At 41.3% G+C, this 18,672-nt stretch overlaps 1 protein-coding gene across 3 annotated transcripts in view; it reads left to right on the top strand.

The window, feature by feature from the left end:
- Positions 1-6,390: 6,390 nt before the first annotated feature.
- The window catches only part of Nectin3 (nectin cell adhesion molecule 3), a 117,939-nt gene continuing 105,657 nt past the window's right edge, over positions 6,391-18,672 (top strand). Inside the window, exon 1 of one of the 3 annotated variants that reach the window (XM_085685560.2) lies at positions 6,391-6,701. In XM_085685560.2, the coding sequence (XP_085541686.1) occupies positions 6,536-6,701 (166 nt within the window). In that variant the 5' untranslated portion in view covers positions 6,391-6,535. The remainder of the gene's footprint in view (positions 6,702-18,672) is intronic. The other 2 variants (XM_085685563.2, XM_085685558.2) reach the window with 2 other exon arrangements.

Here is an 18,672-nt window from a genome sequence, read left to right as displayed (position 1 = left end):
TTCCCCCAGATGGCCTGGTGCCCCATGCATCTTTTCCTCCTTCCCATTTTTCTATCACTTCCTTAGCAAATATAATCTTGTCATTCTCCTACTCAAATTTTTTTGTTGTTGGGTTTTTGATTTTTTTCTTTCTTTTTTAGTTTTTAGAGAAAAGGTTTCTCTGTGTTGCTTTGGAGCCTGTCCTGAAACTAGCTCTTATAGCCCAGGCTGGTCTCGAACATAAACTCACAGAGATCTGCCTACCTCTGCCACCGCCCAGCAACTCAAAATTCTTAACTTGTTCCCACAAGCTCAAATGAAATCCAATATTCTTTACAAAATTTAAAAGATCTTAGTCAGGGGTGGTGGCTTATGCCATAACTTTTGGACAGAATTGCCAAGACTATGAGGTCAGCCTGGGCTACAGCATAAGACTCAGTATCCAAATATCCCAACCCCACCCAATCCAACCAGAAATCTCTGCCAACCTCAGTCCATTTTAATCTTCAGTCTTATATCCCTTATGCACTACCCTCTAGCATCAAAGAAATGCTCGTGGTTTTTAGAACATATAATGACATGCCATGTGTCTGTAACATCCCCATCAATCCCCTTTTTGCTCTCTCTCTCTCTCTCTGTCTCTCTCTCTCTCTCTCTCTCTCTCTCTCTCTCTCTCTTTCTCTCTTTGAGTTTTTTGAGACAGGGTTTCTCTGTGTAACAGTCCTAGCTGTCTTGGAACTAGCTCTTATAGACCAGGCTAGGCTTGGACTCACAGATATCCACCTTCCTCTGCCTCCCGAGTACTGGGATAAAAGGCGTGTGCCACCACCACCTGACTTCTTCTCTCATTTTTGTGACAAACTCCTAACCACGCTTTAAAACTGTACAAACATTGTTTTTACTGTGAAGCTTTCCTAGTCTTTTTAACGTGGAACTTTGCCTTCCCTCTCTGTTCTCTTTATAGTATGCATCTTTAAGTGAAAACTATCGTTAGTATTAGGGCTAGTTCAACTATGTCTGTTAATCAAACCTACTTTATTATTTAACACATCAATCTTGTGGCATAGCTCTTCTTCCTGCTCGAATATATGCCCCTTCCAGCTATATTCTTTGGAATGTTAGCATTACTACAGAAGTGTAGCAAAGTACAAGTATGGTTTACCAGTAGTCAGATGTGTGAAATGAACGTTTGCTGTAATTGTTGGCTTGATAAATCTAAATGTTTTCCAAATAATTTATTATTTCAATAATGAGTCATAAATGGAGCCAAGTTGCATAAAGGAAATAAATCACTGAGCTGAGAAGTGTGTATTTGATTTTTAATGTATCTGGATTAAAAAAAAAAAACTAAGACCTACGTGTATATCATAGTATCAACATAATTTCACTGCTTTTTAAGACCACCTCTGAAAAATGTAGTGTACTGCCAAGAAAGTAGAGACAGTTTTACCCTTTTGATTTGTGACGTTTATTTACATCTATTGGTTTATTGATGGATTTTGTTGGCACTGCAGTATTCAAATAGTTTTATATAGAGAAAAACAGCTGTTATAAGTTCAGATATGAAGAAATAATCATAGAAAACCTGAGTGTCACTTGAGGTCTAATAAGGGAGGCAGAAACTATTTAAATGCAATAAATTAATAGAGGAAAATGTTGCACAGGGGTTTAAAGGAGTCTCTACATTAAAAAAAGAGGTGTGTGTGTGTGCGTGTGTGTGTGTAATCTCCTAAAGACAAGGACTTGTCTGCTAGGAAGGAAGTTATTATCACCTTGAGAGTACTGGGAACAAGGGGGAAGTTTGTTATCAGAACTTAGAAGTCCAGAGGAGAAATGAAGAGCTCAGGACTGGCCCCCCGAGGAATGGGAATAACTTGGCTAGAGCTGGTATATTTGGAAGGTCATGAAAAGTCTGATATTTAAAGTATAAAACTGAAAGTCTGGAAACAAATCCTAATGACAAGAATGATAGTGTATAACCACCCAGGTGATACTGTTAGGGGCAAGAAAACGGTGCACAGAAGCAAGCCTTGGAATCTAGTAACTTAGCGGTAGAACCTATGAGAAAGCCTATTGTTCAAGGAGACGTGTAGACTGCAGAATTCCAGCCCTAGTATGACAGCCCTAAAGTACAGAGTATTTAAATCCATGGTGGAGAGACAATGGTTGAAAACAGCACGAGAGCCGGCTCAGGAAGTAAAGTGCTCGCTGAGCATACATGAGGACCTGAGTCTAGATCTCCACCTCCCACACCAGAAAGCCAAGAACCATGTCTTCTCCAAGTGCTAGAGGAACAGACACAGAAGGACGGAAGGATCTCTAGAGGCCCCTGGTTAGGCTGTTTAGCTTATTAGATGTGTTCCAGTTTAGTGAGAGGTTCTGTCTCCAAAAAAAAAAAAAAAAACAAACCCAGAAAAGTGTTGAGGAAGATATCCAACACTGACCCCTGCCTCTACATGCATGTGCTCACATGTATATACTCATATACTCACCCCTGATGTGATACACACACACACACACACTAAAAAGAAAACCATCACTAATGGCAGTTAAATCAAAGTCTTGAGCCATGATCAGAATAATACTTTTCTATCTTAAATATACAACATGATCAATACATGCTAAAGTCTTGAAAAACATTAATGAACTTCTACTGAGTTTTTAACCATTATACAGGAACTTGAGTATGTTATGCCATGTTGTTAAAGTGATCATTGAACCATCCAATCTGGGATCTGTATGGTACTCTTTTAAGAGCTTCTGTATTAGTAGTGAAAAATACTACTAATACTAAAAATAGGAAGGAACCTGTGCATCTTTATAAAACTTTCACTCTAAGGGGGAAAGACAATAGACACGTCTGGAGAAAATAAACTAAATTAAGTAAACAGAGTGATATGGAGGTAGTTCTCACACAGGTGGTCCATGAAGAATTCAATGATAATCTGAGCAAACACCCGAAGGAAATTAGAGAGGGAAAATGAAATAATGATCTCTTTAAGAAGAAGAATTGCATTTGCTATAACGTGAGGTTGAGACTTCTCAGAGAGGTAGACTCCTTTGTGGGGTTGTAGCTTGAAAATTCTTTCTCAGAATCCTGGAAGTCTAAGTGGCTAACAACACCTATAGTGTCATATATGGTCCTAACATTCAAACATTCCGTAAGCCATTCTTCATTTCCTGCATTAAGGAAAACTTATGCTTCTTTACATGGGTTAAGCTTGAGGATGGTAGGGACAATTAGTTAACGCATATACTATCCAACGTGGTCTACAAATGGCTGACTTTGTCACGGAAGTTTACTAGTCTCAAACTTCGGAACCAATTTAAAATCCACTGCACTATGCACTGCATAGAATTACGTCATTGTTTACACAACAGTCTTCGTTTTTAAGTTAAGAGTGAATGAACTGTGATACTTGGCAAACTGTCTTTAAAACTGAAAGTGGGATTGAACCCCATCAATACTTAATATGAAACAATAAAACTGCTGTTGGCATTAGAATTGGGTTATCTTTTCTTCAGATGATTTTCCTAACATGCAGATACATATTTCAATATGCAATGGTGTTAAAAACTTTAATGGATTAGATGTGATTATTTCTCCAACCATTTTCTTAATGCGATTTTATCTGGAAAAGACAACTAAAATTTTTATAAGGCCCATTAATGGTCTCATGTGAAAGATTTTTAAAAAATCAGTAATTCTAGTCTTTGATGGGGGAAAGAGTTTTACTATGAAATGTAGCATCTTTTTGTGTGTGTGTGCCTAGTAATAATTCCATCAGGAAAAATCGAGCTTGGTAAAGAGGATGTCATCTCAGACTGGTCATCTAGAAGACAGAAAAATCATAGTACCTCATTACAGTTTTTACTTCAAAGAGTATCCCGAGGGCTCAGTGATGACCACTGGAAGGCAGGAAGGCAGTCTGGCAGAAAGAACAGTGCGCATGCATGGCAGGGTTTGCAGAGCACACTTAACCTCTGCGCCTAGGTTCTTCCAGCTGTCAGGTCGGGATAATAGTAATTGTCACCTTCCGTGTGATATGAACAGGAGCTTTGACACCTCTGGCTGGAGATGCCACAGCAACACAAATTATTATTATTAGAGCATAAAGCATGTATTCACACAAAACACCAGCACAACGCTCTTTTTACTCATATCATGCCTGTAAGTACGGTTCTTTCATGTTCCTGTTTCATTTTAGGTGAGAGAATATGATCACAGCAAGCAACTATTCACTGCCTCCATATATGGAGGGAATAGTTTAGCCGTTCCACATCATCCTTTGGAGACAGCCTCAACCTGTTAATTTCTTATGATTTTTGCAGCAAATTACACAATAGCCCCTGAATTAAGCCTTTGGCACCTTTGAAAATGTTAGCGAAATTACTTTTCCTGGAATCTGGACCCATCAGGGAAAGACTGGGGAAATGAAATTGGCTAACAATATTAAAATTTTGGTTGTTTAACATTTAACTGAATCGCAACAACGTGTTAAAGTGCTATCTAAACAGATAATTAGCTAGTAGTTGCAGCAGTGGGCTCTGCCTAAATTTAGCAGGTAAATTAGGTTTAGGGAATGTGAAAATAGGGAAAGAAATGTTCTCGAGGGAAACAGTGGTGTCAGCACAGCTGAGGAATGTCACAATAGCTACATTTTGTCAATTATGAGCATCATCAGGGGATCTCCCCAGCAATGCAGGGTAAGGTTTATTCATGAGCGAACCTTGAGGATAGGTGATAGAAAGTAATGATTGCAGGAAGGCTGGGGCAAACAGATGGAAGGAGAAAAAATGGGGAAGGGGTGGTGATAATAGAACCAGTGCTGGGAGACAGCATAGGAGACAGGTGAGGAGGAAGATGAGGGGGGAGGGGAGGGGAGACTGAGAGACTGACTGGGTAGGATGCTGTGTGGTCTTGGAGGTGAGTAAAAAAACATCATAAATCAGTGTGTTAAGGTGAAGAGAGTCCCTAATTCAAAGTCTGAGCACACTGTGCTCTTGGGCACAAAGCAAGCTTTAGTTTAGCTGGCACAGGCTCATCTCTGGTGGCTGGTCTTATTCTTATTAGAGCGCATCTGGTGGAGATTGCAGGACCTAAGTAAAATTAATGGTGTCAGGCCTTGGGACGGTGTCCTCCGCTTCCACTGCTAACGCAGACGGCACAAACCATCCATCCTTCCCCTTCCCCTTGTCGTGCTACTGTGGCTGGGGCTTCAAGGTCAAGTCACTCTGGCTGTGTGTGGTAGATAGATGAGGGCAGGCAGGCAACCATTTGGGGTTGAGGGAGGGTTATGGTGAATCAAAGAGGCTCCTCTTAAGGGTAAATGTTTAATACTTCCCGAGGTCACTTTTCTGCGAATAGCTCAAAAAGAAACAAGGAAGAAAATAAAACGACACGTGCGAACATGCAAACGATCAAAGAAAAAAACACGACCGCACTCGAAGCCTTCGGAAGGGAGAAATCCATGGCCTCCTGTTGCCGGTCGCCTGGCGCAGAAAGTGGACAACCCGGCGGCCCGAGAGAAGCAAGAGCTAGAAAGCAAACCTTCCGGGGCCCCTAGTGTCCTCCGCCAGTTCCGCTGACCCTTCCACCAAACCGCCCTCCCAGAGAAAGGAGCAGGCTAAAAGCCTGGGCTAACGCAGGCTCGGGACAGCGGAGAGCCGGGATGCCCCGGGCAGGAGGAAGGAGTGGAGTGTCTCCTTTCAGTCTCGTGCCGGGGTGAAGAGGGAGAACGCTGGCTGGTCCAGCGGGCGGCAGGCATCCAGCTCTTCCCAAACAGGCACCTCCCGCTCCGGTATCCGGAGATTGGGTATCTGAATCCTGCCTTCCCCGCACCACCCCCTGTAGTCCCTGGTCCGGCTGGAGATCCGCACCAGTCGGGAGAAGAGGGAGCCAGGACTGGGAGTCCCGCAGCCCTCCTCCTGGGCGAGCCTCGGTGTGCCCCGGCGGCCCCGGCCCCACGAGGGGCGGAGTGGGAGAGACCATCTCCAGCGCTGCGAAGGGGGGGAGACGAGGCGGGGCCGTGGGGCGGGGCCGCCTACCCTGGTCCAGCTCGCTCTGCCTCGGGAAAAGCCCGGTTTTCCAAGTGGATGAAGTTTTTTTTTTTTTTTGAAAGGGGAGGAGCGTGAGGGCAGGCCGGTGGGAGGGGCCTCGGCGGGCGGCTGGGCGTCCGGGCAGCCGGGCGGCGGGGAAGGAGGGCGGGCTCGTCCCGGCGGTGAGGGTCGGCGTCGTCTCCCCCTCCCGCAGGGCGGGGTGGTGCGTTCCGAGTTCCCAGGAGTTCGCGGCGGGCGGGACCGCGGGGAGGGGAGTGGCGGCGGCGGCGGCGGGCGGCGGGCGGCTCCCGCTTCAGCCTCGGCAGTGGCGTCGGCGACGGCGGAGTCGAGGCACCCGCTAGCGCTCGGCCGAGTGGCGGCGGGCGGCGACGGCGCAGGAGCCGGGGGTTGAGGACACGCGCGCTGGCCCTTCCACGCCGCGGCCGCCGCCGCCGCCGCCACCCAGAGCCGGAGGCGCCGGGGCGCGGGCGAGCGGGTGGGCCGGGGCAGGGCGGGCATGGCGCGGACCCCGGGCCCGGCCCCGTTGTGTCCTGGAGGCGGCAAAACACAACTTTCCTCGGCTTCTCCTCCCGCGGCCGGGCTGCTGCTGCTGCTGCCGGCCCCGACGCCGCCGCCGCTGCTCCTGCTGCTCATCCCCTTGCTGCTCTTCTCCCGGCTCTGTGGTAGGTGAAGCGGGTGGGCGCGGGGCAGAGGGAGACGCAGCGGGGCGGGCGGGCGCGGGCTGCTCGTCCGGGCGACCAGGCGAGGCGAGGCGAGGCGGTTGTAGCGGGCGGTTGGCTGCGCGAGCGGCCGCCGCGGACTTTGCCTGGAAAACTTTTCGCCGCGCCCCGGGCGAGGCCCGGGAAGGGCAGGGAGAGCGAACGGGGCTCCGGCCGCTGGCTTCCCGCCCCCGAGGCCGCGCGCTAGGCCCCCGGGGTCAGCGGTGGAGCTCGGTGCGCGGAACCCCGCGCGCCCGGGGAACCGTTACTTCCGAGCTGGTGCACCGAGGAAGCGGAGAGCGCGGACTTGTGGGCTGAGTGAGGTTAGGATGCCGGGATGCACGTTGCCGCCTCCTCCTTTCTCTCTGTTGAAACTTGAGCCGCGAGTCCGGAAACCCTTCGGACACTAGCCTGGAGCCCTGAAGCCTTCGGGTCCACGCCTCCTGGTCTCCGGGAGAAGGCTCCATCTTAAACCCCCCCCCTGCGGCAGCATCCCCTTCCAGCCACATTTGTGCCCTGGCAACCTTTGGATCATTGGGTTGAACCCAGATGCTATCCACACACAGCCTTCCAGTTGTTGGACGTCCTTCACGCTGCCCCTTGCTTATTTTAGAAAACCTTGTTCTCGGGGACCCAGGATTTACCTTTAAAATACATATTGCATCCGCTGTCCCCTGGCTGTTAAAACAAGTAGCCCCGGGTTTCTCCCGTGTGTCTTTTTCCACTCCATGCTTAGGAGCTAATAATTTCTTTGTAAGTTATGTTCCCTGGATCTGAGTCTAGTTTAGATTCCTACTTTCTAAAGAGGATGAAAAAAAAATGATAAATTCACTTTTCATGCAAGAGAAGGAGACGTGATAATCAGTGAATGGCACTGATTTGGGAAAGAAAAAAAAATAAGAAAAGCCATCAGTCTAGGAGATTAAAGGTCTGGGTGATATCAAAATGCTGCAAGATGTTGTTCATTTAAGGATTGCTGAAGGGAAAGGTTGAGGAATAAAACTTAGATTGCTCAGACACTGGTTATTATAAAGCTGATGTTCTACCAGTATTTATTAAAGAGGAGAGATATGTGCAGATTTCTTTAGATACGTTCAAATGCCTGTACTGTAATGCAGAAGAAAGAAAATCCTGTAATTGGTAGGTGAGTCAGGGTAGTTGGTTCTGAGGGAGACGAAATTATGTTGAGATTGAGTGCCACTTACAGACTGAGAATTTCAGTACATTTCCAGTGCTGGAAGGCAAGTTTCTGATCTACGTGGAATGCAGTGTGATAAAGGCTATGCTGTCTAATCCGCAGTTTGCATATCCCTAGTCTGCAGATATTTGGTTCTAAGACAGTTCTCAGCCCGGTTACCCCTGTTAAGTTAATAGGAGATTCTCAACTGAATTTGTACGCTGTTCTTACGAGCCATTAAGGAGGATTGTAGGTGGTGCGCATGACTTCGGGATACTTGGATATCCTGGGGGTGATAGAGACATTTTACTGTCATGACTTAGTTTGTGTTCAGTAGCGAAGGAGTATTTGTAGGTCTAGAGGGCATTTTGTCTACCCCAAACCCAATAGGAGACTGAAGCTATGTAAAAGTTGATCCCCAAACTAGTTTATATTTGGGAATTTCATCGTAGCGTTAGTAGTGAGTTGTTGCTTAGTTTCAGGAACGCACATTAATTTTTACGTAGGTGAAGGAAATAGGTTTGAAGGAGAGCTTGTATATAGTGTTCAAATGGAGGAGGATGATCGCTTATCTTAGGACCCTATAAACTAAGCAGTGTAGGGAAGTGTACTGTGATTTAGAGGAAGCATAAATTGGAGTTTTTAGAGTCAGCTCTGCTTGCTGTTGTAGACATAGACTGTAGCTATGTTAATATGTGCTGTTCATTTAAAGGGCTGCCTTTTGGACTTGCGTTATAATATCCTAATTTATGAGCCCTTATGACACTTAAAAAATCGGCCTGTATTTTAGAAAACAGTCTTTGAATAGGGCATAGTTGTCTTGACTTAGGGATGCTAATGAGTATGGAAACAGAATTTTCTTCATGTAAGTGCCTTTCCTACAACCTGTTGATCTATGAATGATAGTAATATTAGCATTCCATCATACTAACAGGACTTGGCTCATACTCTTTGATTGAGTACACTCAGTTTTAGAGTTGAAAGGTTTTAGACTTTAAGAAGATGATCCTACCTGGTTGTTAATGGTAGTGCTGTGCTTGCTTTTATCCATTTGCAGTTTTGTTTTTCTCTTTATAAATTTGTTTTGATAAGTTGTTTACATTTATTATTGCATTAACTAGACCGGTTGATGTCATCATGATAATTTGACTGTTAAAAATGTCCCTCATCACTGGTAGAACTTGTCTTTTAGAATATATATGTATACCAGAGTTAGTGTTTTTAGGGACTCTATACTATCTTCTTTGAATTTGAAGAAGTAAACTTTTTCTCTCCAGGATGAGGAGGCAGAATCTTAGAGTGTAGTGAGAGTCGCCTCAAATTTCTGATCTAATTCTTTCACTCTCCTAAATTCTGGGATTTCAGGGTGCAAACCCATTTCTGATTTGAGAGCTGAGTTTTTAGAATGAGAGTTTCAGAGGTCAAGAAATTGCCAGTTTTTTTAAAGTCCAAGACATTTCTAGTTAGAAGGTCAAAGGGCTCAAGTTTATATGATACTTGACTCAGCAAACATAATTTAATTCTGAAATTCCATATTCCTTTTTGATGATAATTGCCAATTGAAAAGTTATCATGTGTCTCATTTTTTTCTTCCTACGTTTTTCCTGGGAGATTGAGAATCTTGTGTTAGGAACATGGCACTGAAGAATTAGAAGATAGAAATTTTGACCCTTCTAGTGCCCCATTTGTCTTTGGGATTTGGCCACACTGCCTGTGCCCTTGTACCAAGACTTTATCTTATGGTAAATGTTTAGAAGATGGTAGAAAATAAGCTATCACATAATGCAAATCTGTAAGAACAGTTTGACTATTTTTAGGTACTTTATAAACACTTGGGAACACACTTGGCAGTGCTTGCCGCAACATGCTTGCAGTGCTGATAGACAGGAAGGAAGTAGATGATTCCAGGACAGTGTATGATACCCTGTGAGTTTCTTGGGATAGGAGAACATAACTCATTAGGTTAACAGACATGAATGAGGGTAGAATTCACTTTGTTGTTTTGTTGTCTTTGACTATGGGTATATGTTTATGGGTGTGTGAACATTGGTCTGGATGAAATCCAGGAGTTGCATATTCTCAGCAAGTAGATTTACCACTGTACTTTAAAAACCCTGACTTTAAAATTAACTTCAAAATCAATTGAGTTAGTCTTCTTGAGATTAGACAGTTTAATGATATAAGACATCTGTGTCTCTCATTTTTTCTCTCTTCCTGCAGTTTACGGTTTAATCCCTAAAAAAGTCAGTCTGATTCTGAATGAAGACTGCAACTTACTAAAAGCGAATCACTGGTAGGGTACTTATATCATCTTATTAATAGGGTTCTTAGGATATTAAATGAAAGAAAACTAAAGCACTTAGTACATGGGTGTGGTAGCTCCTGCATGCTAGCTTTTATTACATTGTACTTTATAAATTGTAAATCCTAGTTGACTCTTAATCCTAAATAGTTGAATTTTCTAATTAATTGACAATTGCATGTTTATGACTGTATCATATAATCAGTAGTTCAGAAATATTTATTAGATATATTTTCTATAAAGGGGTAGCTAGTTCAAAATATTAGAATATAGTCAAAATAAATGTGTATTAGTGTGGAAACTACTTAAATCCTTCCTTAGCAATGTTGACTATATTTTAAGATTTGGGAGTTTTTCATACATTCAGTTAGAAAAATCGATGATTCTATTGAACATGTAGGGATGGAGAATGGAAGGGAGACACAATTTGGATTCTACTTTCTATAGCATCCATACCATCAAGTTAGGATCTGTATGAGTCTATATTGTAAAACATAAATTATTGGAATGTCAACCACTTTTAGAAGCAAATAAAATAAAATGTCACTTCTGTCTATAGCATCAGAAAGGGGCCTAGCTATAGAGTTGGATGCGTGTGCTAGTATAAAGTGTATTTATTGGCACGCCATGTTTATATTAGAAGAATCTCTTACTTGAAATACTTGAAATCAGGTATGTTTCAGATTTAAGATAAGAAAATTAGATTTTTATCTCAGGTGTACGAATATTTGCCTGCTTTTCTTTATGAATACCATATGTGTGCCTGGTGCTCATGGAGGTCAGCAGAGGGTGACACATCCCCGGGCACTGGAGATAAGATTGCTGTGAACTTTCCTGTGGGTGCTGGGTACTGAGCTTGGATCCCCTACAGGAGCAGCAAATGCTCTTAACTACTGAGCCATCTCTGGCCTCTGAGAGTTGAGTATTGGCTTATATATATATATAGGTACTGTGGATAAACACCATCATGATAGGACTGAGGTTCTAAAAGTGAAATGTGCTCAAATTTCATATGCTCCTTGGCTTTACAGTAACTTTATATGTTTTCAGTCATTTGTGCATTGTTTGGGAATTTATACTTGAGGCATTATGTGTAAAGAACTTTTTGGGGGGAGCAATTTGAATTGTAGCTTTTTGGTTAATGGATTTGGATAATGGTTCATACATTTACATACACACATACATTAGTATCTTACAATTTGTGATATGTATCTTGCATCTGTATACTTAGAGAACTAAAACTTTCCAGATATTCATTAAAAACTAATTGAAGAGAAGCTATCTATGATAGTCTTATTTTAAATAAAAATTATTTTGACGTTCTGTAATTGATCTGTTAAAAGTAGTAAGTGTATTTCTAGAGATTGTTGTGTTTAATGTCTTAAAAATTGACAGGACTGTATAGTTTTGAAAAGGCATTTAATTAATAATTATTGTTAGTATGTAAATTAGATAAAATCAAATAACATTAAGACAATAATGGAATTTTAAACATTCTTCATACCAAGCATTCAGAAAATTAACAATCCAAACACCATTTGTCATACTTTCGGTTTTTTAAAAGTACTTGTTTTCTTTGTTTTTGGACACAGTTTCAGTGTGTAGCTGTAACCTGGAATTCATTGTATAGATCAGGTTGGCCTCAAACTCAAGAGAGCTCCAATGTCCCTCTATGCAGGTGCTGGGATTAAAGGCATGTGTCACCACACCCAGCTTATATATTTTTACATGTCTATGGATGTGCAGTATGCATACATGTATATGCAGAGATATTTCAGATGGGGGTGTATATGAAGGTCAGAGGTAGAGGCTGGCAATCTTGGTCTGTTCTTTGTTATTCTTTGAGATCTTCCACCTGAATCCAGACTTGAACCCAGGTCTGGCTAGCCTGAGATCCGCTTGCCTTCTCCTCCCATCATTTATGTGGGCGCTGGGAATTTGAACTCCAGTTCTCTTTCTTACTTGTATGCAAGCACTTTAACAACTGAGCCTTCTCTCAAACCCTGGACGATTTTTCAGTTTTAGCACATTCTGACAGTTAAGTCATTAACTTAGGTTTTTTTGGAACCTGTTCAGGGTGGATTTGAAGTTCTTTTCCTAAATGGCTCTTTTAGAAGCCATCAGCTTGAACTTTTAGTGAGAGGTTCCTTACATTTGTCTTGGTTCATCTATATTGCACATTAGAAGGGATAATAATTTATGCTTATACTGTGAATTTCATGTGTTTAGCATAGTGGCAAGGAGGTTACTTTTCCTGTATACCTATTGATTGATTGCCATCATTCTAACCAGGGGATTAGGGAAGAGCTCTTATGTTGTGAGTAGATCCTAAAATGGAATAAGAGACGTGTACAAGACCACCAGCTTGTGACTGGATTGGATAGCTTAGAAATGGAAGTAAAGGTTTCAATACTTTGTGATTCTGTAGACTTAAAATAATTTATGCATGTGATTCTATAGATTAAAAAGAGATGGAAGTTTTTGTAATGTTATTTTGTTCCCTTTAAAAATGCTTAAGGGAAAAAAAAACCATTTTAAATAAGTTAGCTATTTAGGTTCTTCCCAGAAGAAATAAAATAGCTAAATTAAGGAGAGAAGGCCAGTATGAATAATTCCTCAGATGGTCAGGGTCAGAGAGTGGAGTGTATGGATGGTTGCAAATCTCAGTTACCAGGGAAACTGTAAATCCCACTGCACTAGACCCTGCTGTGGACATGAGGTCAACAGATTTCAGGAGGCTTGGAGAACTTGAGGTTCTCAGGTATTCTGAGAGACATCTTCATATTTGTCTCCCAGATGACTTCTAGCGTTACGTCCTTTGTTTACAACTTGACCAGATGTGAATACTTTGTGAAAGAAATACACTTAGCGTTTTCTTCACTATTTTGTACTCTTGTGTGCTCGTCATGTAGGGATACTCAGATTTTTTTGGTTTTTACTTCAAAAGTTTAACAACAAGGTCAAGTTTAGTCTTAACTGAGCATATGTACAATAGAGTATAACAGGACCACGTAACTTTGTTTTCCTAAGAGTACATCAGAGGATTTGAAAAGCAGACATGACATAACCAGATACCATTTCAGCATAAAATTGATATTAAAAATTATTGGTATTTTGCTTCATATTACAGTTTTTGAAGTCTCATGGGCTATTTCAATTTGGATACTACACTTGATGCTCTTAGTAGTTAGATGCATTGTGGCTCGTGGCCACCACTCCAGACAGTGAAGCCCTAAACTATAAATTATCTGTCTCTGGGGTAGGTTATGCGCTTTGGGTTTAGAATCATACTGTTCTACCAACTTACATCCAAAGGTGCTTGCTCTAAGAATGGCTTTCCTCATTAAGGTGCCCCTCACCACTGCTTACACATACAGTGAGAGTATAAATCCATTTCCCAAAGGTTTTATGTTTACAATAGTGTTGATAGTATTCTGTGGAACATTCTTCTCTGGAAGAAAATACCTATTTGGGAATGAGAAACGGTTTATACTATATAATTAATACCCCTCACACAAAAAGTCACAGTGTGCATTAGATTATAGTGGTCTAAGAAATTGTTTTGTAAAGTATTCTGTTTTAACTCTTTTTTGTGAAATGCTTATTATTATGTGGTAAAAGCTATGCTATACAAAACATATTATGGGAGATAAGAAACTGTTGAGATGTATTTTAAATTTGAGGTACAAAGAGGGAAGATTGATAGGTCTGACTTTGTTAACTGAGATGATTTCGCGTTGTGGTTTGTTTTGTTTTGTGTGTTGATTTCACATTGGTATTGCTATTTTGAATTTGAAGAAGTTCAAAATTAACCTTTTGGAGAAATGTAAATTTTTTTTAGTGGTATTGTAACATGAGCTGTGTATTTAGCTAGTGTGGATGTAGTTTAAACAGCTTCCAGTGGGGGCATACCTTTATGATGTCGTGAAGTGGGTGCACTTATAATTGATAGCGTGTTATCTTACAGTAGAAACATGCCAGAGCTGCTGTTGAGAAGGCATGATAGTATCAAGTGAAAAATTATATAAGTAGGTTTATGGAGCTAGCCCTTTAACTCAGTCACTGAGAAAATTACAATTAAGAGTGAGCTGCATTCTTCAGAGAAAAACAAAAGTATTAATGAATGCAGTATTGGAAAACTGATAAGATCAACTTTATACATGAATTATTTCTGTGAATTGGGCATGATAGCAATGACTGTCTTTAAAAAATATTTTGGACCATTGTTATTGAAGACAGAAAAAATTTCTTAGGTATAGCTACACTGAGTTACGTTAAAAATTCATTTCATAATGGTCTTACCATTGTGGATTCAATTTGATTTAAATTAGAGATGATTGCTTATAGTTCTGAGTTCAGCTGGTTTAGAAATCTGTTGGATGCTTATTTAGAAAAAATGTTTAATACCTTTTGCTTAATTGTTTTTGAAGAGATTATGTCTCAGGTGGGGTAGGGGATAATGCACAGAACAGTTGAACATTGGTTTAAGTATGCTTCAACAGCATTTTTTCACTAACTTGTACATGTGTTAATGGCTGGCATAGCTACTCTGAATCTCTGCAATTCTTGTAAAACCTGAAAGAAGTAAACAAATCCCAAGCACAAGACTCTAGAGACATGCGAGTTATGCTTTTGTATTCAATATCAATTTTCATAGTAGCTTCCTCATTCTTAAAAGCAGTACTCACGTGGAAGGAAATCTGACATAGAAATGGCAGTAGAGCTGCAGTTCATTCACAAGTGTTCTGTGTGTTGTATATTTGTAGATGTCAAAGGGTTAAGCTGCTGTAGACCCTGTAGTTGACTGGTTTTAAAATTTAAAAAGTCTATCAAATCTAGGGGTGACTGTCGTAATGAACACAACTTCTGTAGAAAAATAAAGCTGTCTGGCTAAACTATGTTTCTTTTCTGCATTTAAGAAGATAGTTCAGAAATAATTTTCATGGTTTTAATGAGAAAACTGTAAGTAATTAATTATTATTGTAATTATTTTGAGGCCATGCATTGTTTTTCAAACTGAATTGTGTTTGTATAAACACACATACTTGGATCTGGATGTATATGAAAATGTTTTTATATATATAAATAATCTGCTAATTTTTTTATAATATTCAGTCTCCTGTCCTCCAAAGCTTTAGTTTTGAAGTTGTATTTCAAGAAGCAGGTTTTCTTTAGTACACTGCTGTTGCTCTGCTGCCCTCTACCGTCGTATGCAGCAGTGACTGTGTCTGTATTCATAACTGTTTCTCCTGGGACATGGTTAGAGAACATCCTTGTTGACTTGTGAACTTTAAGTTTCTAGAGTGGGTTGAATATTATGTGTGCATTAAATATTTTATTGATAAGGCTTAGGTAATTATAACACTTGATCTTGTTATGCAAAAATCGAAAAGCTTAGAAATAAGAGCGGGAGGTAGGCTGCTCACGGACTATTAATCAAGCCACAGTAGAAATCATCCATGTTTCATGGTAGATTCACGATAGCTACTCTTAGGCTTATAAACTCAGTATTAAGACTAATAAAATTTATACATATATATGCACAAATATATGAGATCTGTAAAAACATGCTGGGTATAGCTTAAAATATGATCAGTAAGGTCTAAAAGAGACATAAGTAGAGTTCAACTGGGTAAAACTATTATTTCAAATAGGAAAAAGACTTTTGCTCCCTTCTGTTAAACATAGAAGATGCCTTTGTAATACTCCCCTTAAGACATGTACAGTTTGGTTTTTTTTACTTTGTGTAGTGCTAGGACTCAAACATTAGGCTTTGAACATGCTAGACAAACATTCTCCCACTGAACCACTAAGCTGTATACCCTTCATCTAAGAAATTGACGTGTCAGGAGATCTTCAGAGGGTGGGAAGAGAGAGGAGAGAGTGCTAGTTACTTTATGTCTGTTTCAAAATCTATGAAATTTACTAAATTATACTTCATTCACAAAATTGCTGTGAAAGTCAAATTGCACTCTAGGTCTACACCAAACCAGTGTAAAGTCTGTGCAACAGGCCCTGATGGTGCAATGTACAATCTCAGCTACCCAGGAGGCTGAAACAGGAGGATTTCAGTTGGCAAGTTCAAGACCACACACCCAGCAGCACAGTGAGACTTTACCACTAAGGAAAAAGTGAGAAGAGATTTGCGCACATTGCTCAGGGGTAGAGCACATGTGTAACTATCATGCAGCTTCTGCTTCTGTCTCTGGTGCTATAAAAATAAATGAAAGTTAAACTTGTGGGATTATAGAAGGAATATTTTTACTGCTGATAGAGGAAGACTGGAAGAGGATCTAACAGTTTAGCTGAATTGTGAAAGAGACATTTACATTTGCCTTTATGAGGGAATCTAGTAAAATAGAAGATAGTAGGTTGAAAAGACCACTGGCGTGAGGATCCCAAAAGGAATCAGTATCACTGTGGCATTCGAACATGAACTTTATGAAAGTGAGTGATTATTATCTTGCCTGAGATTAGACTGGTAGGCAATTAGGAGCTATGGTTGTTTGAATTAGAAATGTCCCCCACAGGCTCATGTATTTGAACACTAGATCTCCAGTAGATATTTGGGGAAGTTATGTCAACTTTAGGAGTTAATGTCCTTGCTGGAGGAAATCCATCACCTTCTGTTTCCTGTCCCTCCCCTCTGGATGGAGATGTTGTCATCAGTCGGCTTCCTACTCCTGCCACCATACCTTTTTTCTTCCCTGCCAGTATGGACTGTATCCCTCTGGAACACATAAGCCCTAATAAACTAATTTCTTCCTTAAATTGCATTTAGCCAGTGCTTTTTCACAGCAACAGAAAAGTGACTAACAAGATTGGTACTAGAGGGAAAGGAGTGTTGTGTAAAGAACCTGACCACATTGTTTTTTGAAGAACTTTAGAGAACTCTGGAAGTTTGGATTGGCAAAAACAGAGCTCAAGAGAATCTGCAAGGGATCTGCAAAACAATAGTACTGGGACTAGTGTGGGCAGGGGAGGAATAGAGACTCTTGTTAGCAATTGGGCTGTAGGCCATTTGTTTGATATTTTGGCAAATAATCTGGTTGCATTATTATACCCTTGTCCTGAGAACTTGTATGAAGCTAAATTCAAAAGTAACAAACTAATTTCTTTGGCAGAGAAAATTTGAGGATAGTTGATGTTTGATGTTGGGTCTGTGGCATGGTTGTTACTCTTAGGCAACTGTGCAATGAAAACAGAAGCAAGTGGAGCAAAAACAAAGGGTGGTTTAAAGAACAGAACACTGGGAAGTTTAGGGTTACAGTAGAGTCGTGGGCCAAAAAGGCAGTGCAGTAATTATTAGGAGAGTAGGGCCTTAATGAGAAGTCTTCTCTGCACTAGTATAAGAAGGTTTCCTGGGGGCAGGACCCCACCCACCTATGCCTTCAATGTGTAAAAAAGATCCAAGGAGTTTCTTGTTCCTAGAAAACCTTTGCATGTTATGGAAATTTCTGTTCATTTTACAGACTGCTGTAAATGTGGTCTGTGTGGGGCAGGGTCCATCCTAAGCTGGCAGCGTCCTGCTGTTTTTAGAAACAAGCACAATTAAAGGCTGAGAGAGGGTAGTGGATTATTCCCTCTACAATTTCAGAGAGCCATTGAGTCCAAGTAATGTATGACGAATAATTTTCTCAAGTGAAGGCCCTGTGAAGCTATGAAGGTGAAGCCTGGGTTGTTGAAGATGCCAAAGACGTGAGACATCTTGCAAGGATAATTTGGAGGGGCTGTATGCTGTCATTACTAGGATGTCCCGGTCAGGAATGGACAGCTGTGCCCATGGACAGTAAAGGGTGTAGAGATAAACCACCTTGGAAATGGTTTCAGGCAACGGTGTCTGTTTTGTTGCATGTGAGCAAGCACTTGTTTAGTGGAAGCCCATCAGCTGTGATTGGTCAGCACATCACCTCAGATTGAATAGTGAGCACTACTCCCACCGGAGACTCCATGAGGAAGAAGCACATTAAAGGAGATGTGGAGAATGCAGACTCTTTAGCAGACTAGCCCCCAGTTATATACACTGCTTCAAAATTCAGTGTTCTGACTTAAGGAGCATAGTGCACCATGCCCCTTCTTTAGAAGCACAGTGTGCCTGGGAGACTGACTGCCCGGTCTTGCCTGCATTTTCTCCTACACCTGAAAACACATAGTTCAGCTGGTAGAAGCTTGCTCAGCATACATGGGCCCTGTGCAGTTTCCCCATGTTGTGACTCACCTGTAATCCTAGCACATGGGAGGGTGGAGGCAGGAGGATCAGAAGATCAAGAGTCATTATTTGAGGCCAATTTGAAATACATAAGATCTTGACTTAGTGGGCAGAGAGGAAGAAAGAAAAAAAAAGCTTTTTAATAAAGTAGATAAGTAGATTTCCTAATTAGGAAGAAGACATCGAAGCAATAAAGACTCAATTTTATTTTATAGATTATTTGTATGTGTGCAGGTGTGCATGTGTA

This window comes from Myodes glareolus, chromosome 2 (assembly GCF_982192425.1).
Source record: "Myodes glareolus chromosome 2, mMyoGla1.1, whole genome shotgun sequence".
NCBI classification, from domain to species: domain Eukaryota; kingdom Metazoa; phylum Chordata; class Mammalia; order Rodentia; family Cricetidae; genus Myodes; species Myodes glareolus.
This window is presented reverse-complemented; position numbering and strand designations above follow the sequence as displayed.